This window comes from Ursus americanus, chromosome 20 (assembly GCF_024610735.1).
Source record: "Ursus americanus isolate L20-20 chromosome 20, mUrsAme1.1.p, whole genome shotgun sequence".
Taxonomy (NCBI): Eukaryota; Metazoa; Chordata; class Mammalia; order Carnivora; family Ursidae; genus Ursus; species Ursus americanus.
The window spans coordinates 23,535,132-23,559,105 of NC_142146.1; the positions used below are offsets into that span (position 1 = coordinate 23,535,132).

Here is a 23,974-nt window from a genome sequence, read left to right on the forward strand (position 1 = left end):
ATGTCCAGTTGTTCCAGAACCATTTGTTGACAAGATTATCCTTTCTCCATCGAATTGTCTTTGCTCCATTGTTAAAGATCAGTTGATTATATCTATGTAGGTTTATGTCTGGGCTCTCTGTTCTGTTCCATTGATCTCTTTGTCTGTTCTTTCACCAATACCACATTGTCTTGATAACTGTAGCTTTAGTGTAAGTCTTGATGTTGGATAGTGTCAGTCCTCCAACTTTGTTCTTCTTCAATATTGTCTTGGCTACTTATATTTTAAAAGTAGGTTTATTGTTTTCAGAAAAATTATGCCTGTTTATTAAGAAAAAAATAAACAATATAGAAAAGTAATACATATGTGAAAAGTTTACCATTATGGAAGATAGGTTTCTAATCAATGAGTAAAATGTTAACAACACAATAGGGGGAAAAAGTATCTGAGTCATCAGTTTCAGAGAAAAAGAAAGTTTAGTGCCCTATAAATATAAAAATGTCAACCCTTGTCTTAATTTAATGAAAAAAAGTATCAGTAAACTCCTATTTTTCTCTTTTATGCCCATTATTAATTAGGATAGAGGAAATAAAACTCTCAAAAATGGTGTAAATTGGTATAAAATGTATAGGTGGCTATTTGGCAAAATTTGAAATGTGTGTTCCTTGTAGGAAGAAATTTCTTTTCTTCAGATGATATCCCCAGGCTAAAAACAGTGACTGACACATAGTGTATCTTCAATAAAGGGCTGTTAAATAAATCTGAAAAATGCAGAATGCGCTTAGTCATTGATAGAGGAATTTTGGTACCAGGAATTTATCAAACGGGTATATGTATAGGACTTCTTGTTGTAGCATTATTTTTTGTTTTGTTTTGTTTTTTAAAGATGTTATTTGTTTATTTAAGAGAGAGAGAGCACAGGAGCAGGGAGGAGGGTTGGGGGAGTGGGGAATAAACAGACTCCCTGCTGAGCAGGGAGCCCAATGCAGGGCTTGATCCCAGAACCTTGGGATCATGACCCAAGCTGAAGACAGATGCTTAACCGTCTGAGCCACCCAGGCACCCCCTGTTGCAGCATTGTTTGCAAAGGCAAATGCTATTACCAGACTAAATGTCCATCAATAGAGGAAACATTAAATAACTTTTTGTACAATCATACAAGAGAATATAATGTAGCTGTTAAAAAAGAATGAGGTAGATCTATATGAACTGATATGGAACAGTGTCAACAATTTACTGCTAAGTGAAAAAAGGAAATTATAGGACAGCATATCTATAACATGAGAACATATAACATACAATCAACTTGTTTTCTGACCCATGTTGTCCAGGGAGTCTCTCCTTGGATGATGCATTGAGGACGGAAGGAAAGAACTCTTTCACTTGCGTACATTTTCCACTGTAATTAGAAGCTAGTATAAGTTTTATGACTTTTTCTTTTAAATTTATTTTTTTTAAGATTTTATTTTTAAGTAATCTCTACACCCAGTGTGGGGCTCAAGCTCACAACCTCGAAATCAAGAGTCACATGTTCCACAGACTGAGTGAGTCAAGAGCCCCAAATTTATTTATTTGTTTATTTAGTGTTTAAGTATAATTTATTTTTTTAGAGATGTTTTTATTTGTTTGAGAGGGAGAGAGAGAGCACAAGCGGGCTGGGGGGCAGAGGGTGAGGGAGGGAGAGAATCTCAAGCAGACTCCCTGCTAAGCTCAGAACCCAACGTGGGGCTCGACCACAAGAGCCAAAACCAAGAGTCAGAGACACAACCAGCTCAGCACCTAGGCGTCCCTGATTTATTTTTTAGAAATAAAAATGTATGGAAGTTTTTATGTAAAAATATAAAAAGGGCATAGATTTTTTTTTATTTGAAAATACCATAATTATTTAGGGGAAATGATACATTTTTCATGTAATAATCCGAATAAAACAAAAATTAAAAAGTAAAGATCTCTTACAATAATAAAACTAATATTAGTTTAGTAAACATCTTTCTAGCTATTTCCTCATGCAGCTGTACAATTTTACAAAAATGAGTTCATCCTATTTATGCTGCTCTGTAGTCTGCATTTTATCAAATGATATTCAGTGGATTTTTTCTAAATAAGTCAGTTTGCTTTTATAGGCCTTACAGTATGCCAGTGTATTTACAACTCATTTAGTAAACTAATTACTGATTTTTAAGCATTATAACAATGCTGCCTCATTCATTTTTAAAATAATGAATAGGCACAAAGTAACATTTCGAATCTATACGTAAACTATAACAGCAATACTAAGAAGAGTAATGTATTTATGACCGAGCCAGACTTTCTGTGGTTGGGACATCCAGCAAGCACCAGCTTGTGTACCAGGCCTGCATATATGTGTTCATATTCATTGTAACTTTGATTATTATAGCAAAAAAAAAATACCATCATTATAGGTAATCTATGTTATAATCTGTTCTATCTTTACATTTTTTATAATATATAATACAGCAGTTAAAAAGAATAGGGTAAGTTGATAGGTACCAACTTAAAAAATCCCCACCGCGTACTAGTAAGTGGCAGAAAGCATTTACCCAATGATATTGCGGTTATGTTACCAAGTTGTGTTTAAACATACAGGAAAGTGATTTAATGGCGTCTACAAGTATAGTCCCATCTGAAAAGTCATCATACTATACATTTAGAATTTGTGCCACTGACAGTATGCAAATTAAACCTAAATTTAAAAATAGGTTGTGTCAGGATGCCTGGGTGGCTCAGTTGGTTAAGTGTCTGCCTTCGGCTCAGGTCACGTTCCAGGGTCCTGGGATTGAGTCCCACATTGGGCTCCTGGCTCAGCGGGGAGTCTGCTTGTCCCTCTGTGGGCAGCTCCCGCTGCTTGTGTGCACTCTCTCACTCTGATAAATAAATAAATAAATAAATAAATAAATAAATAAATAAATCCTAAAAAAAAAAACAAAAAGAAACTATTTTTTAAAATAAAAAAAAAATAGGTTGTGCCTACCCCACGTTGGGGGTAGAGTTTACTTTAAAAAACAAGTTGTGTCTATATTCACGTGTATAATGTAAATACAAAGAAAGAGTCTGGAATAATATACACCTGATTTTTTGGCAGTGGTTACCTCTGGAAAGGGAGACCACAGCTTGTCCTCTATATACTTCTGTATTGTTTGAATATATTAAAAAGGAGAAGGCATTAATTGGGCATCTAGTCAATCAATAAATATAAGTACAACATGTTTTTATTTAAGTCAATAAACTAAATAACATAAATAAAATAATCAACGAATAGACAAAATTAACAGACCACAAAGAGACTTTGGAAGAAAACAAGCTGCTGAGAACCTATGTTGAAGACATACCCATCCTCTCCCTTGGGAAGGATTTGAGGACTATGTTTTCTCCATTTTTGCCTCTCTGGAAAGAAACCATTAAGTCGCCAGTAAGGGGGGGGTTCCTACTATTCTAATCCCTGCCCGGCCTGATGCTCGCATGTGGAGGTGAGATACGAACACCCCAGCCACCCTGCAAGGTGCCCAACCCCACCCCAGGAAGTGAGAGCCTAAAGGAGACTCAGTACTTGCTTAAAGAACATGTTTCACTCCTTCCCGCATTTGTGGTGGCAGCGGGATGGTGCAGCAGATGGGAACGAATATATAATACTGGCATATGTGGTATGAATTACAAAGTAATTGAATAAGAAGAAATTCAAAGGAAAGCAATAAAACGCCATGTCCTACCAAAGTGGCGAGGATTTGTTTAGGCTCTGCACAGTATTGGCATGGGGTGAGGGGCAATGATGAGAGGTGAAGCTAAACAAATTAGCAGAAGCCAAAGGAGGCAGAGCTTCTTCAAACACATTAAGGAGCTTATCCCAGAAACCAGGGTAAGCCAGTAACAAGCCTTAGGCTGTTGGTTCACCTCTGGCCACTCCAAGGAGAATGCATTGAGAAGCAACCAGACTGGACATGGGGAGAGCAGCTAGGAGGCCCATGCAGGAATCCAGGCAAAACATTTTTGTACCCTGGAACAATGTGAAAGCAGGGGAAAAGGAGACAAGTGCATGAGCAGAGGGATACTGAAGAGAGAGTTCTGATAGGTCTTGGTGATTGAGTGCATACATCCAGAAAAGGAGAACAGGGGGGTGGTGGTGTGGCGTCTATATTATCTGGGGTTCACTCAGTAAAAGCTGAACCCTAGGACTCATGGAGTAAGGAATTTGTTGTTGAAATTAGACCTTGAACAGTTTGTAGAAGCAATTGAACATCTGGGAAGGGGAGTTAAATCCCCAACCAGTCAAGCTGAGAAGCCGGGGATGTCCAGCCCCCGAAGTAGGACCTCAAAGGGGAGACTGATGGAGAAGTCTAGAAGAAGCATTTGGCTTTGCGGGTCTAAGAGCAGGCATCTGCTGATGGATCTGGGGCTGCTGTTGGCCAACAGGGCCTACCGTCCAGAGGAAGAGCTGGAGGCAAAGTAGAGGGAGCAAGGACAGGCTGGAACCTGCCAGGAACTTCTGCATCTACAGGTCATCTCGTTGAACCATGATGGCATTCAGATATGGGGCCTCCAAATTCCTTTCTTGGCCAACTCTAACCGGGAACCACACAGGGAAAAGGATTCTGTGAAATGGTTTTTCACCAAGGTAATGGTGGGAGATTCTGGAGGAAATGTAGGGAGTTCCGTTTTGGACATGTTAACTTTGACTTGACTGTAATATATCCCCATGGAAATGTCCAGTAAGCAGTTGTCTAAATTTCTTCAGTATGCAAACAAATTTCTCTAGAGCTCTAGTTCTAATTTTAATCCATCCTGGGGTGAGAGGGTGGAATTCAGCTTTGGATTATGAGGCTAGGAACTAAAGGTGTTGGCCAGGAGTGAGGACAGTCTCAAGAAATAAAAAGGCAATTCAAACAATGTCTAGAACTCAGGTAGTGACTTGGGGCAGTGAGAGAGTGGGCAGACTATACAGGGCAAGTAGGAGGAGGTGTCCTGGAAAGATGGCCTGAGATACCTTACCTCTGAGTGAGAAGAGAACTGGTCTGTACATTCAGGGTAGCCTTCTGGAATCAGTATTTTCAAAGTGCCATGACTTAAAAGAAAAAAAACTTACTTGATAGTCAATCCTCTTATTTTTTAAATCCTATTATGCAGGCACAAGGCAGTATATTTAATGAATGATTCTTCTTTCTGAAGTTTCAAGCACAAGTTTGTTACTCAATATAGTTTGTGCCCTTCCTACTTCATAGTCCTTCAGAATCATGAAGAGAGTTCTGACGGAGGTTCCGGGTGATGTAGTAAACATTCCACACAGAGAGGTCTCCCAGCACATCAGTGGGACCCCCACCACCCCTGCCGCCACCACCACCAGAACCACCTCCACTACAGCCATCACCGTCACTATCCAAGTTGGAGGAACAGAGGCTGGGGAAAGGCGCTAAAGAGAAGGTAAAGGGAGGTAACAATTCCAAATGAGCAAGGAAATTAATAGTGCTTTCAGGTAAATCTTCTTCATTTCTACTGGATGACAAATGTAGTCAATGGACATTTTTTTAAAATTCCAGTGTAATAAACATACAGTGCTATATTCATTTCAGGTGTACAATATAGTGATTCAACATTTTTTTCTTTGTAAAGACTTGTTTATTTGAGAGACAGAGAACATGTGGGGGGAGGGGCAGAGGAAGAGGGAGAGAGAATCTCCAGCAGACTCCACAACAAGCACGGAGCCTGACATGGGGCTTGACCTCATGACACTGAGATCATGACCTGAGCTGAAATCAAGAGTCGGATGCTTAATCAACTGTACCACTCAGGCGCCCCAGTGATTCAACAACTCTATACATTACTCAGAGCTCACTTAATCCCCCCATTTTTTGGTTTATTTGTATCCAAGTTTTATGAGAAAGCAAACACAATTGTGAGAAACTGGAACACTCAGGGGTGCCTCAGGCTGAATGCACTTGATAACCCTCACCGGAAGAGGGCTGAAAACTACTTGGCAGAGTCCCTAAATCAGAAAATCAAATTCTGATGGAAATGATCAAGGCCACAGACAAGTAGGATCCCACAGTAAGTCTAGCAGATGGGACCCTGTGAAAGGTCCCACCTGTTTCCCCCATCCTTCCACCCGCTGCCCGTCTGGTAACCGTCAATTTACTCTATAGTTAAGAGTCTATTTTTTGGTTTGTCTTCTCTCTCTCTCTTTTTTTTTTTTTACTTTGTTCATTTGTTTTGTTTCTTAAATTCCACGTGAGTGAAATCATATGGTAGTTGTCTTTCTTTCTCTGACTGACTTCACCTAGCATTATACTCTCTAGATCCATCTATGTTGATACAAATGGCAAGATTTCATGCTTTTCTATGGCTGGGTAATATCCCACGATATCCATCCCACTTCCTCTATCCGTGGACATTTGGGCTGCTTTCATAATCTGGCTACCATAAATAATGCTGCAATAAACCTAGGTGTGCATGGATTCCCTTTGAATTACTCTTAAAAAAATTTTTTTTGGGTAAATACTAGTAGTTTGATTACTGGATCATAGAATGGTTCTATTTTTAATTTTTAAGGAACCTCCATGCTGTTTTCCACAATGGCTGCACCAGTTTGCATTCCCACCAACAGTGCACAAGGGTTCCCGTTTCTCCACGTTCTCGCCAACACCTGTTGTTTCTTGTGTTTTTGATTCTTGCTGTTCTGACAGGTGTGAGGTGGTATCTATCTCATTGTGGTTTCGATTTGCATTTCCCTGATGATGAGCATCTTTTCATGTGTCTGTTGCCATCTGTAAGTCAATGAACAATTTTATCTGCTGGGTTCTTTTTCCTCCACTTTCTTGGTTATCAAATGAAATCTTGGCTTCCTGTTAGACTACATACGCGGCGAAATGTTATATTCTCCGGACTACCTTATACAAAGGAGGGCTCCCATCCTTCTCTATATTCTTACTCTGCTATATTTTTCACATTAGTACTTACCCCATCTGGTATTACATGTTTACATGTTTCCTTAATGTATTGCCTTCATATCTGAATATAAGCTTTACCACAGACCATGCCTGTTCTGTTCACTGCTGTATCCCCAGCAATAAAACAGTACCTACCATATTGCAGACACTCAAGTATTTGTTGAATGAATGACACATTACATTCTAAGAACAGCTCCATGTGAGAGAGAACTGTAGTATGGCTATTCCCCATATACAGAAAAATAAACTTCTGATAAAAAGGATTGGTTCTAAGTCGAATCACAGTAGTAGGGTGCCTTATGTATTGTCCCAGCAATTCATCGAGCCTCAGAAAAACTGCGTCCTTTACATGAACATTACCAAATAGTAGCAAATAAAAATATTTGTTATACATTTTGGCCAGAAGAGCTTAATAGCTTTGCCAGTACTCATTTTCCCCCCCTACTTCCCTGCTTGCCTGTCCATTTCCTTAGGTGGGTTCTCTTCCTCCTTCCTCCTGCTAACTGGTCATGCCCTTGGATTTGCCTTGGACTGCCTTGTTGATATCTCTCAACTGTGAGTTTTTCTAGGTCGGCTTCTCCGGTGTCACGATGGCACTGCTAGCTAGATAAGGGGCGAGCTCCTGGGGTGGGCACTGTCTTGGACCTCATCTGACCTGTTTAATTCTTTATATGAGCCCATGAATGGCTCTGCAAACTCCTCGCCTCGAAGCTTCAAGCCTTATCTATCTGCATCCTCAGCCTCATGCATGCACATCGGTTGGCCTGTTGTAGGTATTGAAGAGGTGAATGGATGCTGATCAAATTTGTTGATGGGTCTGAAGTGTGTATAAGTGAAATTGATATAATTTTGGTATTTGCTTTTACATATTTCAATAAAAATAATAGAATGAAATAAAAAAATGGCTGAAGAAAAAGATGAAACAAGAATGAAAAAATGTTGATAATGGTTGAAGCTGATGATGGGTATATAGGGGCTCATTATACTTTTCTATTTTTGTGTACTTTTAAATTTTTCTGTTAAAAAAACACAAACATTTGTTGTTGAGGCAAAGCCAGGAAGGCCTACTAATATGCTAATAGTTTCAGAAGCATTTATGAGGTGGAAATTTATAAATAAAATTTTACAATAGGAATGAGTAGCTATATTCAATACAGTTGTGCCCTTCAGGGAATTAAATATAAATAAGGAAAGCAGCAAAACATTTTAAATTTTTCAGAGCTTTGCCTGTTTAATTTTTAATCATACTACCATATGTAAGCCATATATGAAGGTTGCTAAAGCCCTTTGTCAATTATATGGCATACCATCTTATTTATCATTTACCATAGAAAATTTTCCTCCCTAGAAATAAGACTTTTGCATAGCATATAGAATGAAAATTCTACTGGGAACAATCTTAACGATATTTGCCTAATTTCTGTAGCCATTGTATTACTTTATTTATGCATTCATTTTTAATTTACATATGTTTCTCAAAATTGCATTCCACTTTTTTTAAGTCTTTATTTATTTAAGTAATCTCTACACCCAATGTGGGGCTTGAACTCACAACTCCAAGATCAAGAGTCCCATGCTCCCCTAAATTGTGTTCTATTTTATATGTCCAGTTTATTATTATTTGTTAAACTGAGTAACAATTGTAGCAAAGCAATGATATATACAATTTGCTGCAACATAGTAATAAATACACATAACACAATTCTGAAACACTCAGATTCAGGTACTGCTATTTAAAAAATCCTCTCCCAGGGCACCTGGCTGGCTTAGTCGGTAGAGCAGGCAACTCTTGATCTCAGGATTGTAAATTCAAGTCCCAAATTGGGTATAAAAATTACTTTAAAAAAAATCCTTTTCCATTGATTTACTGATTTTTTTCCTTAAATTAGTTTTATATAGAATATATTTTCCCCTAACCATTACAATTTCCTGTCTTCATGTGATATGTTTTCATTTGGTACAGTCCTAAGTGTCCTTTTTGCTTAGGCTAGAAGGAGCAGGCCCTTTTTGAATGTCCCCTGTTGCCAATTGCTTCACAATTTATCTCATTTGATGCTATAAATAATCCTGTTCATTTACAGATAAGAAAGCAGATATTCAGAGAAGCTTAATAACTTAGCTAAGGCCATATAATCTGTAAGTGAAGACAGATTTTTTTTTTTGAAGACAGTTTTTTTCTTTAAATCCAAAGTCTACATTTTCATTGTATATTGTTTTGTCTCTCCATATTCAAGCTTTCAGTACGAGGCCATGACTTAGTATTGAGTAATAATGGCAGATTCTAGGATGGTATGTGAAATGTGACTCTTATTTACATTTCAGGAAAGATGACACCTATATATATTTTATATGTAAATATATTTATGTAAGTAATGTTAATACTATTAATATATTATTGTATACTTAATTATTATATGTAATATAATATTAATGATACAGTTATACTATTAATCCATAATGTATATTATAATTATAATACATTTATATATAATAAGAAATATATTATTAGTATATTACAATATATCTTATACATACATATTTGGAAAGCTAGATAACAGGCCATTAACCAAGACTGGGATTTGGGAGGTGGGGGTGAGGCTGGGAAAACAAGGAGAACACTCTTTCATTTCTAGTTTGTGTCTTTCTGTCTTGAACTTAAAAATGATTATGCATTACTTTTATGCTCAGAGATTATTATGATTTTGCCCTTAGTACTAAATGGACTCATTTCTTATTTTAACAACCATCAACATTCTTGAATACCTGTTACTATGCTTGAAATGTTTCAAGTCCCTATGGGCCTCAGACATTTTTATTGTTGTAGGCCCATCTAACACATTAAATGTACACAGATCAAATACAACTTCTATGAGTTGAGTCGAAGTTAAATGTAACTTACATGAAGTTGAGTTGAAGTTAACAACATGTCCCGTTTAAATAAACATTTAAAGTTACCAACTTTGATTTTTTAGGTTTTAAATTTTTTTTTTAAAGATTTTATCTGCTTTAGGGGTACCTGGGTGGCTCAGTCAGTCAAGCGTTTGCCTTCCACTCAGGTTGTGATCCCAGGGTCCTGGGATTGAGCCCCTCATGGGGCTCCCTGCTCAGCGGGGAGTCTGCGTCTCCCTCTGCTTCTTCCCCTGCTCGTGCGCGCTCTCTCTGAAATAAATTATAAAATAACATCTTTTTTTGCTTTAAAAAGGATTTTATTTATTTTAGAAAGAGAAAGCACACAAGCAGGGGAAGGGGCAGAGAGGGAGGGAGAGGGAGAGAATCTCAAGCAGATATGGTGCTGAGTGCAGAGCCTCATGCAGGGCTCAATCCCATCACCCTGAGATCATGACCAAAGTCAGAACCAAGAGTTGGATGCTTAGCTGACTGAACCACCCAGGCACCCCTCCTATTCATTTTCCTGTGAACCCTTTAAGTAGAAAAAAAAAGTATTTTCAGCAAGATAAAATGGTGTACAAAAATAATTATGCTCAAATTTTAAATCAAATACCTAGGTCTCAAGCATATACCTTCACATGCCTGGGATACAATCTTGTGCCGATTTCTCTGAGTATTTATTCTTAGATTTCTAGTTGACTTTGTAGAGATTTTGCCTAATTTTATTCGGGCATACTCAGTTCAATCACCAATTTTTTGAGTACTTCCTGTGTATTTTTTTGGGAATGGTAGAAAGATGCATCAGAATATTCAGTGGTAGGCCCATATCGAATCACGAGGAACTAAAGCAAATTGCAAAGACAATGGTCTGCTTGAAAGGATTTTCAGTGTATTGGGGCACGTGGGTGGCTCAGTGGGTTAAGCACCTGACTCTCCGCTTCAGCTCAGGGCTCAGGTCATGATCTCCTGGATGGACAGATCAAGCCTGGGTTCCGGCTCTGTGCTCAGCAGGGAGTCTGCTTGAAGATTCTCTTCCTCTGTGCCCGCCAGGTGCTCACTCTCTCACTTTCTATGATAATAAATAAATCTTAAAAAAAAAAAAAAAGACTTTCAATGTGTCATTCCTGGCATGTAAATATCTTTTGTCCTCTTTGCAGAGTGTTTTGGAAATCAAGGGAATGGAATGCGAGAACATCAACATTTGATTCAGAAAAGGAAATCCCGTTTTCCTTGAGAAGAAGGTATTTTAGGAGGAGAAAGAACAGACCATCAAGAGGCTCTGAAGACCGTGAAGAGCAGCATGATCAAATGATCACATTTCCCTGTTCCATGTGCAAGCACGAAATTGATCTACCTGAAATCTTCCTCCATAAAAAGCAGCATGTGGCTCTGGCTACCTTGGGGTTTCAGTGGATGGGTGGAAAGAAGCCAGCACTCCCAGTGATTTCCATTCAGAGACAGTTTATAATCGCTAAACTATTGTCATTTTCTATATTCACTGAAAAAATCCTACAGAGCATTAATAATGCTTTTGAGCTACTTTGGAAGAAACAAATACCAGCATACTATAAGATTACTGATAACGTTCACAGGAGTTCCATATATTCTCAAACAGTCTGTCATGTATTGATTAAAGGTGTAGCCGTTTGTGAAGATAGAAATTCTACATGGAAAGCTGACATGAATGATAAATTCACTGTGGTGAATAACTTTGGCAACAAACCTGATGTGTGTTTTTTTGGTTTGTTCGATGGACATCATGGTTCCTCAGCGGCAGACTTGACATCAATGGAACTCCCAGTTTTACTCCTCCACCAACTTTCCAGATTTGATCCTTCCTACCAAATGACCCCTGAAGAGCAAAATGTCATCAAATCCTTTCACACAGTATTTAGGGAAGAATACATAGCTGTAGAAGAACTTTTTTCCTCCATAAAGAAAAAGAGAAAAACAGTGAAACATGAGTATGAGAACATACACAAAGCCTTTGCAAAAGCATTTTGGAGAATGGATAGGCTTTTACGTCTTGGAAGGAATGAAGTATCCAGGGTTCGATGGAGTGGCTGTTCTGCAGTTACTTGTATATTGGAAGGCAACATTAAAAAACCCTATGCTAAGAATTGGAAAATCAATAAGGGTGATGGCTTGGCAAAGAGTGTCCCTTCCCAGATGATGCCACAAATAATTTCTGGAGTACTCCATATTGCAAACACTGGTATGTACATGGAGGCGTGCACATTACACCTTACATTTATTTTTTATTCCTGGCCACAAAACTTGTCTTGCTTCCGGAGCTATTTAGTGACCTATGATTTAGTGACTTACTAATGCCTTGAAATTCCATTGACTAATTTAAGAAATCATCAGCAACCACAGTTTAGATGCAGACTGCAGGCACAAAAATAATTGTAATTTTTTTCCCAAGAAGGAACATACAGGCAATAATTCAAACGAAGCATTAAATTTTCTAAATGGGGTAGCAATACAGCTGTCGATAAAGGCAAAGCAAACATATTACATTTACTTAGATCCGAATGAAACAAAAAACATTTCCCGTACTTCCCTTTTTCAGGAGAATGGAAAGTTCTTTGAGGATTGTCACAAGTCTGGTTGTCTATACTGGTCAGTTATTCTGATAACACATTTGCAATAGGTCACTTGTGCTCACTGGCCAAGTAACATCAATTTAATTTTAGAGAAAACAATAGTTTGTGCCTCAAGTTTATAAGCATATATTCTCTTCTCCAAACATTTGGCTATATTTTTTAAATTGTATTTCAAGAAGCAATCCTTTCAGTGTTAAAGTTCTGCCTTGGGAGCTTGCCAAAATGGAAAGCCCATACATAAAACATTTTTAGCAAAGTTAAGCTGAGTTAATTAGGTTTAATTAGGTTTCTACTACCCCTTTCATCAATAGAGTTGTTGTTGTTGTTGCTATTATTATTATTACTTTTATTTATTTGTTTTTTAAAGATTTTATTTATTTGACAGAGACACAGCGAGAGAGAACATAAGCAGGGGGAGTGGGGGAGGGAGAAGCAGGCTTCCCTCTGAGCAGGGAGCCTGATGCGGGGCTTGATCCCAGGACCCCAGGATCACGACCCGAGCCAAAGGCTGACACTTAACGACTGAGCCACCCAGGCGTCCCATATCATCATTATTATTATTTTCAAGTAAACCCTACCCCCAGTGTGGGGCTCAAACTCACGACCCTGAAATCAAGAATCTCATGGTCTACCAACTGAGCCAGTAAGGTATCCCTGTATAGAGCTGTTATTATTTTTTTTTTCTGAGATTTCATTTATTTGAGAGAGAGAGCAGAGAGAGCATGCACAAGGTGAAGGAGAGAGGAGGAAGCAGACTCCCAGCTGAGCAGGGTGCCTGATGTGGGACTCGATCCCAGGACTCCAGGATCACGACCTGAGCCAAAGGCAGATGCTTAACCGACTCAGCCACCCAGGCACCTGATAAGCAAGGACAGTTTATTTATTTTTTTACTTTTAAAGATTGTATTTATTTATTTGTGAGAGAGAGCACAAACAGGGGGGGTAGCAGGCAGAGGGAGAAGCAAGCTCCCTGCTGAGCAAGGAGCCTGATGCAACATTCGATCCCAGGACCCTGGGATCATGACCTGAGCTGAAGGCAGATGCTTAACTGAATGAGCCCCCGGGCATCCCTAGAGTTATTATTAATAATAGTGTCCACTTATTGAATATTGAATATAGCCTAATTTCTCATTTAGTCATATAAGAACCCTGATATCTAAAGATATCCTCTAAGTATTTTTTTAAATGTACTTGACATTTAACATTGTGCAAGTTTAAAGTATGTTAATATGATACATGTATATATTGTAATATGATTGCCGTTCAGGTGATAATTAGCAGTTCTATCATGTTACATAAGGTGGTTGAAACAATTAAATTCTAGATGCAGCAAGTTTGATGGTTATAATATAGTATTGTTCTCTACATTCCCTATACTGTGGATTCGATCTCTAGGACTTATTTACTACTTGCTGCAAGTTCTGTTCTATCTCCCACCACCCCCCTCGTATCTAAGTGGTGTTAGCCCATTTTTCCACATGAGAAAATGGAAGCTCAGAGAGGTGAGAGAAAGACCTTGTTCAGGGTCTTGGAGGTAATAGGAATTGGAGCTGGCAATCAGGCCCTCTATGTCACACTGCAACTGAAGGGAATTTCTTCCACAACCTGAGGGGGCTGGCCCTCAGCGAGTGGGACAATGTGTCTGAGACAGCTCCGAACAAAAACCAGATAATCACAAAGACCACCACAGCATCAAGGTCCCTGGATGTTAGCCTGTTTCTGATCTGGCTCTGGTTCTGAGCCCAAGAGGAGTACTCCAGATTAAGCAAGAAAAGGAAGCCAAGTCCAATGCCAGTTTCCTCAGGACTTTTGTCATTTCTCAGACTTTACACTGAGGTTCCAGATGGCTTCAGAGCAGGTCTATTTCAAGCACAGTTTTCAGATTACACGGCACTCTAGGAACTGACCCGTATTCTTGGACGTGGGACCTCCATTAGAAAATGTCATTACACATCAGGGTTCTTGTAAAATTAAAGGAAGAATTATGAGACAGTGAATAACTGGACACTATCATTAAACGTCTAATTTCCTACGATTCACTACTTCCAGGATCACTGCTGTTTGGCTGGTTCTAATCTCCAGGTCAAACATTTGTTGGATCTAATTTTCAGGCTTACATAATTGTGTTAAACTGTTTTCATTTAGGCATCCTTCATTCTAATAGAAACAAATATGTAGGGAAAAATTGCAACTTGTGAAAAGGAGGTCGTGATTGATGATACAAGAGTGCTCCTGAAAGAAAGTGAGTTAAATGGGTTTCAAAAAGTAAATTTTCACAGAAAATTATCAAGAGCATGTGTTGTATTTTATAAAACAAGACCTATAACTATAGCAAGGGATTTTATTTTTCCTGTATTTTCCTGTATTTCCTGTGCAAATTTATTTAAATTCGTAAAATACCAGTGTCCTCACAACTCGGGAATTAAAGAAAACAAAACAAAAACCTCACTATATAATGAAACATGAGTGCAGTAATGAAACCATTGAATAAATGTTGAATTCGTACATGTGGGAAAAAATATTTTGAAACTGACATTCTTGATTTTTTTATTCTTAGCGCTTCCCATTTATATTACATTTTATAATTTCTCTTGGTGTTCTCCTATTTTACTTCAATTAATCCTCATAGAATTAAAACACTAACAGATGCATTTATACAGAATACATAATTACACTTTTCCCCTAAATAAACCACAAAATTTACATTTCTAATTAACCATACTAGTTCCTTATAAACAAGGGATTCTTATTTGATCCCTTTGTTTTCCCCAGTGCTTTTATTTTTAATAGCTTTATTGAGATATAATTCACAAAGCACACAGTGCACCCACGTAAAGTGTACAGTCACAGATGTGTACGACCACCCCCACAGTCAATTCTAGGACATTTTCATCTTCTTAAAAGAAACCCAGTACCCTTTGGCAATCAGCTCTCTCACCTGCCATTTCTCCAAGTCCAAGCAACCACTAATCTACATTCCATCTCTATACATTTCCCTATTCTGGGCACTTCCAATAAATGTAATCACACAACTTGTGTTCTTTTGTGACTGTCTTCTTTCACTTCTCATGTTTTGAAGGTTTATCCATGTTGTAATACGCATTAGTACTTCTTTCCTTTTTGTTGCTGAATAATATTTCACTGTAGAGTTATGCTGCATGTTGCTTATCCATTTATTCAGTTGAAAAACATTTGTTTCTAATTTGTGGCTATTGTGAATAATGCGGACATGGACATTGTGCATACGTTTTTGTGTGGACATGTTTTCACTCCCTTGGATATATACCCAGGAGTGGAATTGCTGGGTCATCAGGTAATTCTACACTTAACCATTTGAGGAACTGCCAAACTATTTTCCAAAGTGGCTCTACCATATCACTATCCTGCCAGTAATGTATGAGGATTTTAACTTTTACACATTCTCCCAACGCTGTCTTTCTGATTCTAGTCACCTTAGTGGGTATGAAGGGCAATGGATTTGCACTTCTCTGTTGACTCATGATGTTGAATACCTCTTTATGTGCTTATTAGTCATTTGAATATCTTCCTTTAAGAAATGTCTACTCAAATCTTTTGTCTATTTTTTAATTGGGTTTCCTTGTCTATTGAGTTGCAAGATTCTTTTTTTTTTTTTTTAAGATTTTAATTTATTTATTTGACAGAGATAGAGACAGCCAGCGAGAGAGGGAACACAAGCAGGGGGAGTGGGAGAGGAAGAAGCAGGCTCATAGCGGAGGAGCCTGACGTGGGGCTCGATCCCATAATGCCTGGATCACGCCCTGTGCCAAAGGCAGACGCTTAACCGCTGTGCCACCCAGGCGCCCCGCAAGATTCTTTTTTTATATTCTGGATACAAGCCCCTTATCAGATGTATGATTAGTAAATATTTTAATTCCATGGGTTTTTTTTTTTTCCTCTTCCTTGTTATCTTCTGAAGCAAAAATACTTAAATTTTGATGCTTGTACTCCTAGTGTCAAATCCATGAGACCATTGCCTAATCCAAGGCCACAAAAACTTACACCAGTGTTTTGTTCTAAGAGATTTATAGTTTTATCTCTTACATTCAGGTCCATTATCCATTTTGAATTAATTCTGTATGTGTCATGGGGTAGGGGTCCAACTTCATTCTTTTCTATGAGGATACATAGTTGTATATTATTATCTCTTTACTACCTTCTTTTGAATTAATATCTTTATTCCTATCTACCTCCTTTGTTAGGTGGTTAGCTATAACTCTTTGTTATTTTATGCTTATAGTATACATCTTTAACTTCTGACAGTCTACCTTCAAATGATATTATACCATTTTACATATAGAATAAAATCCTTAGGGGGGCGCCTGGGTGGCTCAGTTGGTTAAGCGTCTGCCTTCGGCTCAGGTCATGATCCTAGGGTCCTGAGATCGAGCCCCACATCGGGCTCCCTGCTCAGTGGGGTGTCTGCTTCTCCCTCTCCCTCTGCTGCTCCCCCTGCTTGTGCTCTATCTCTCTCAAATAAGTAAAATCTTTTAAAAAAAAATCTTTATGACAGCATAATTTTTTCTTCCCTCTCAGACTTTATACTATTTTGTTCATATGCATATATATGAACTTATCTCTTTTTATACAGGCATATCTAGGAGGTGTTGTGAGTTTGGTTCCAGACCTTCACAATAGAGCAAATATTGCAATAAAGCGAGTCAAATGAATTTTTTGTTTCCCAGGGCCTGCAAGTTATGATCACACTGTGTTGTAGTCTGTTAAGTGTGCAATACAATATGTCTAAAAAGCCAATGTGCCTACCTTAATGAAAACTATTTTATTGCTAAAAAATGCTAATTATCATCTGAGGTGTCACTAGTGAGTTGTTACCTTTTTGCTGGTGGACGGTCTTGCCTTGACATTGATGACTGCTGGCCAGTCAGGGTGATGGTTACTGAGGTTTTGGGTAGCTACAGCAATTTCTTAAAATAAGACAATAAAGCTTGCCACATCGGTTGTTCTTTCTTTCATGAATGATTTCTCTGTGGCATGCGACGCTGTTTGTTCATATCTGGCCCACAGCAGGACTTCTTTCAAAATCAGAGTCAATCCTCTCAAACCCCACCATTGCTTTATCAACTGAGTTTATGCGATAATCTAAATCCTCTGTCATCATTTCCATGATCCTCACAGCATCCTCACCAGGACTAGATTCCATCTCAAGAAACCACTTTCTTTGCTCATCCGTAAGAAGCAACTTCTCATCCATTTAGTTTGACCATGAGATTGCAGCAATCCAGTCACAGCTACAGGCTCCACTTCTAATTCTAGTTCTCTCGCTATTTCTACCACATCTGCAGTTACTTAACTGCACTGGTTTTGAACCCCTCCAAGTCATCCATGAAGATTGGAATCAACTTCCAAACACCTGTTCATGTTGATATTTTGACCTCTGCCCATGAATCATTAATGTTCTTAATGGCATCTAGAATGGTGAATACCTTCTAGAATGTTTGAACTTACTCTGCCCAGATCCATCAGAGGAGTGATTATTTATGGTAGCTATAACCTCATAAAAGTATTTAAGTAATGACTTAAAAGTCAAAATGACTCCTTCATCCACGGGCTGCAGAATGGATGTTGGGTTCGCAGGCGTGAAAATATCAATCTTGTTCATCATCAGAGCTCTTGGGCGGGCACTTGCATTATCATTGAGCAGTGATATTTTGAATCTTTTAAAAAATTTTTTATCCTGAGCAGGTCTCAATAGTGGGCTTAAACTATTCAGTAAACTGAATACATGCACTGTGATCCAGGCTTTGTTGTTCCATTTATACAGCACAGGCAGAGTAGATTCCTTAAGACAATTCTTAAGGGTCCTAGGATATCTGGAATTGGAAATGGGCATTGGTAAATGAGTGGTTTAGTGTATCTATTCCAGTATCTTTATGTCTAGATTGTACATATTTTTTTTTTTTAAGATTTTATTTGAGAGAGAGGGCACTCACAAGTGAGAGTAGGAGGGAGGAGAGCGGGAGGGTGAGGGAGATGGAGAATCTCTAGCAGACTCCGTGTTGAGTCTGTCCGAGGTCATGACCTGAGCCGAAACCAAGAGTCTGAGCCACCCAGGTGCCCCAGTGCATAGTTGTTCTTAATAATTCCTTTTAATGAGGCCCCAGAAACTACTATTGTACTAGTGATGCAACCTTATGTAATTGGTGAGCTTCACTCTTCTTATGCATTAAAACATGGGTATGCTTCCCTTGAGGTTGTGAGGATTAAAGGGGCGCCTGGGTGGCTCAGTTGTTAAGCATCTGCCTTCGGCTCAGGTCATGATCCCAGCGTTCTGGGATCGAGCCTGGCATTGGGCTCCCTGCTCTGCAGGAAGCCTGCTTCTCCCTCTCCCACTCCCCCTGCTTGTGTTCCCTCTCTCTCTGCCTGTCAAATAAATAAATAAATAAAATCTTAAAAAAAAAAAAAAAGAAATCACTTGGTAACCTTGAGGACAAGGGCTTGAGGTGGTCAACAATTAAGGAACTGTGAATAGTAGAAAAGTATTGGGTAAAGCTATGACTGGTCTCTGGATCTAGAATGAGCTCATCAGACAGAAAACTAGGTCACTAGGAAACAAAAGTAGCTTCTGGTAATTATTTCCAGCCCCATCCTTTTTCTTTAAAACCTAATTCAGGTCCTGGGATGTAGTCCCGCATTGGGCTCCTTGCTCAGCAGGGAGCCTGCTTCTCCCTCTGCCTGCTGCTCCCCGATTGTGCTTTCTGACAAATAAATAAAATCTTTAAAACCTAATTCAATTTCAGAATCATCTTATTTTATGCAGGAAAAAAACCATATTCTTAAATAACACTGACCTTTTATATGCTTTACCTTCCCTCTCTCCCGTTTTTGGGGTATGTTGGTGGTGAACTCGTATATACAAACCTGATTCTGAAAACACATTCAACAAGTATTTGACAGATAGTTGACACTGATGTGTAAAGTATTGTTAGGCTCCAGATGTACAATGGCGAATTTGAGTTTCATGCCCATACAGCCTATAAAATGAACAAAGAGATCTTTTGAATAATCGATGAAAACTAGCTCCCCATCAGCAAGGCTCACACTGATCATCAGTAGGAAGAGTCATAAACCTGGTGCCCATGCATACAAATTCAGCCTTTTCTACCAAAATCAGTGTCTTGCAGAAAAACTGAATATAGGTTGTTTCCCTGACCTCATTTACATACATTTTGTTAAGCTTCCAGTTTAGGTATACCTCACTGATGTTCGAATTTCCTGTTTTTTCATGCTCCAACTGCTTTTTTTCCCCCCAATAACTATTTCATTTCCCAGGCTCCAAGTTATTGTTCCTTACTTCTTTAAGCCTATAAATCTTCAAAAGAATTAAAAGGCATTTTTTTAAAATAAATGTGTCTAAAATCAAACATTTATAGCTTCATCTCCATCTTTTTTTGGATTGCCTCTCTTCCCCTGATTTCCCCTTTATGGGACCCAAGGGAAAAAAAAAACACCTTTATCGAGTTTCAACTTACTAAATTACCTTCTTAAATCTTCACAATAACCTTGACAAAAAAAATAACATTGCGGGTGGAAAACTGTAACTCAGGGAAATAAAGTGACTAAATGAAGGTCACATAAAGCTGGAATTAAAGCCCAACCAAGTGTGTCAGACTCCAAGTGTTTCCACTTCCCCATGCCATTTCTTCCAAACCAAGCTAAATTTGTATTTCTGGGCACTCCTGCATCCTAGGTATGTTTTTCTTCCACCACATACACTTTATCTTTCTTTTCCCTCCAGTTCTTTTTTAAACTTTTCCTGTTATCTTCAATAGTGAGTGACTTTATCTGAAAAAAAAAAAGAATCTTTATCTCGCCCATTCAGATCTAGAATTCCCTTGTGATTTTAAGGTGCTCCACAGTTTACAGGAGTACTCTTCATTTTCACAAGTTGAAGATAACCCAGCTATTAATTGTAGGAGGCAGTTGCATCATTGCTCTCTGTATAAGGAACACTTTGCCTGACTGTGAAATGGCTGGAGTATCATCTCAAAGCAGTTTTTCTAATTCCCATATAATTAATGTCCCTCTTGCAATAACCCTGTTCCACTTACGTTCTGATAACATTTTCTGAAGAGCACAATCTCTCCACACTGCTGAAGCTGGTAAATTTGTCTGGCAATTTGAAATATTTATGCCCAGATTCACAAACTTTTGTGTAACTGTCTTCAGATAGCTCACTGCCTATTCTCATTCCCACCAGAGAGATGTTCAAGGAACCTTTCTTTAAAGCCAATCTTTAAATTGTCATGAACTGTTCCTCTCCCCTTTCAGTTCCCCAGACACTTGGACATACAGGGTTATTTAAATCTTCCTCCAATTTCCCATCTTCCTTGTGGCTTTTGTTCATTATTCTATCCTAGCTTTCAGCTTACTGTAGTCAACTGCTTTCAACAATCCCACTTGCAGCTGACAGCATATGCAACCTAGGCTCCGGCAAAAAAAATTACTAACTCTGCACATACAGTTTTTCTTCTTGTTTGTTCCAATAGTACTCTTCGAAGGCCTGAATCTTACTTTGCCTCTACTTCCTGGGCTATGCATGAATGGTTGAAATACAGTAGGTACCTCTCCTTCACTTTTTTCTTCACATACCATTCACGTAGTAAAGATGTGAATTATTCAGAAGGCAGTTTCTTTTTCATCAGGGTAAGCACACTGTCAACTAAAAGTCAGACAGCAAGTAAATGGTAGAATAAAAAGTACAACCAAGATTTAATGTCCCTTCTTCTAGAAAGTTCTATTGTGTTGAGCCCAAGGGATATTCACAACAGTAAAATAAGCCAAAATGGTATTTCCCACTGTCTGGTACAGCAATTGGGGGGGGGGGGAGGAGGAAAACAGTGCATAAGGCTATGCTTAGCAATTTCTGCAGAGATAAATAAAAAATATCAGTTTACCACCTTTCCATTGTAACAACATAATTGTACTGAATTATTTTCAAACCACACAAGAGGAACAATACTTTTTTTTGCTGAGTGGGCTTCGACTTGCCACATGCAAATGAAACATTTAGTAAGTCAGTGGATTCGACTATTCTGAGCCAAATAATGTCCCCTGTGTTTTCAGAGCTATGGTTGCACTATTTCTATGTGTATGTACATGCGTAATAGAAATTTTCTAATTTAAGAGGCATTGAATCATATGTCCTCCTAATATAACATTTGATTTACCCAGGTGGCATGTCCATTACCAATCCATGCTGGTTTGCTGGGACAGTAATAATTTAGGACTCAGCAAAAGTCAAGAATTATTTTACCGATTTAACTTCTGCAGAGTCTAAATGACCAGCAGAAAAGACAAGTTAATACAAGATGTTAATAACCAAACCACAGAGCAGTAAAAGAGGTCATGTAGTTTTTAGAACTATCACTTACACAGTTCTCTGGTTTTATAAACATTTTCCACATACATCATCTTTATAATTCCCATTATGTAAATGAGCTAATAGGCTTAGCCTATGCCTGACACTAATGCTTCACCAACTTAAGCTCTTTTGGTCCAACCACACTAGTGTAGACTTTAGCCTTCTGAAATCTCAATTTCTTTGCCTCAAAAACAGGATTAGAATTGAACCCCGATAGCAACAAAATTCAGATTCCAGGTATAGCACCATGCTTGAAACCAGATATTCTAATGGCAATTTTGCATGATCCCAGGAATTTTATTCTCAAAGGTACTGTAATATTCAAACATAATTAACACCATCTCAGAATAATTTATATGCCCTCTTATAAATGATGAGTCCATTTCAAGAAAAACTTAATGTTTATGGTTGAATGTACAATCATGTTCCTAAAAACTTAGGGAAAATTGTTTCCTTAATAAACTAAACTCTGTGAATCTTTTCTTAATAAAACCAAAGAAAGTTTTGGTAGTACAACCATCCCTCAATCTGTTCAGAACATTATGTTTAGATTTTCTTGAGATTTCAATGAAGCACACATCATAGGTCCATCTGAACCATGAATAAACTACAATCAACTTTTAAGACTTCAGTTTTTAATCAAAGGGTTTAATTTAACGTTGGCTAGCTATTATCCATGTAATACATTAATAATACATGTTTTGTTTCTTTACAGGGCTAATTGACTTAATTTTTTAATCACACAACATGAAACTAGTAATACTGACATTAACAGTGGCATTCTAATTTTTTTCAACGCCCACACCTATAATGTGTTTAGGTTTTAAGTTTTACCAAGTACAAAACTATGAACTCCACTTTTTAAAAAAATCAATGCTTGTGTTTTTAATTAAAAAGGCATTTAAATATTTAAAAAATGTCTGCTCTATGGAATATATGTTGGTTGTAAAAAAGTTCAACTCTTGGCTCTATAAAATAAATATTCGGAAGCTGTTTCATAAAAAAAATTGGTTCTATCTGTACTTTTAGTTATTTTAATATTAACTGCAGTATTTTAAACAGTAAGTTACTTAAAAATGAGGGATAAACTGGCCTCCCAGTTACAAATCTCAACTACCATAAATCACTCAGTAATATCAATATTTTACAAGTTAAAAATGTTTTAAAATGGCTTTGTATTTATGCACTGAAACACAGAATAAAGTTAACAGCATACTTTGATACAATCGGTTGTTAAATCTCTAAGATCATTTTTTTCTAATAATCTTCTAGGTAATGTACAAGCAATCTTATGCAGAAATGGAAAAGGCTTTTGCATAACCAAAGAACACACTACGCGAAACATAACCGAAAGACGACGACTACTTCAGAATGGAGCAATAATTAGTTCAAATGAACCATATGGGCTCCTAGAAGGCCAAATAAAAACCACACGAGGACTTGGATTTCATGGAAATCTCAAACTAAAAAAATCTATTATCCCAGCACCTCAAACTATCTCTGTCCCTATAGATGACTTATGCCAATTCCTTATCTTAGCTACTAATGGACTCTGGGAAGTTTTGGATACAAAGGAAGTCACTGCACTGGCAATGACAATGTTTCAAGTGTATAAAGAAACCCATTATTCAAACACACAAAATGAATCCTTACCACCCAAGGAGCCTTTCCTAATCTATGAACCAATCAATTCTATATCAGAAAGTAACATCCGTATATTGTTTCAGTATAATCCTGAATCTACAGAATGTGTGTCAACTATAAATTCAAAAGAAAATCTGTTGGATTCAAAATGTTCTAACCCTAAAAATGCACAAACATTTCCACCAAAAAAGACTAATCATGATCTTTACGGTGAGAAGGAAACTAATGGACCAACCAGCGTAGATGATGTGTCAAAAAATTCAAGAGAAGAAGAATCACACACTAAAAATTTCTATGAAGGTGCAGCCAAGTATATTAGCCATGAACTTGTAAGTGCTGCTTTAGTGGCTGGCTCGAGAGACAACATTACAGTCATGGTAATACTTTTCAAGGGAAGTGAGTATCAGTTTCTGATGGACAAAAGATAAAGTTCTGATTATCCAGAGTATAAAAATGTAAAGACAATTCTTCAAAGAACCAGATAGTAGGATAATACATCA

At 37.9% G+C, this 23,974-nt stretch overlaps 1 protein-coding gene across 1 annotated transcript; it reads left to right on the plus strand.

Annotated features, from left to right (window-relative positions):
- Positions 1-5,435: 5,435 nt before the first annotated feature.
- On the plus strand, positions 5,436-23,942 carry PP2D1 (protein phosphatase 2C like domain containing 1). The gene is made up of 3 exons (XM_087870173.1): positions 5,436-5,464; positions 10,982-12,039; positions 23,103-23,942. The coding sequence occupies exons 1-3, from the start codon at positions 5,436-5,438 to the stop codon at positions 23,900-23,902; spliced, it is 1,887 nt and encodes a 628-aa protein (XP_087726299.1). The 3' UTR covers positions 23,903-23,942.
- Positions 23,943-23,974: the final 32 nt, after the last annotated feature.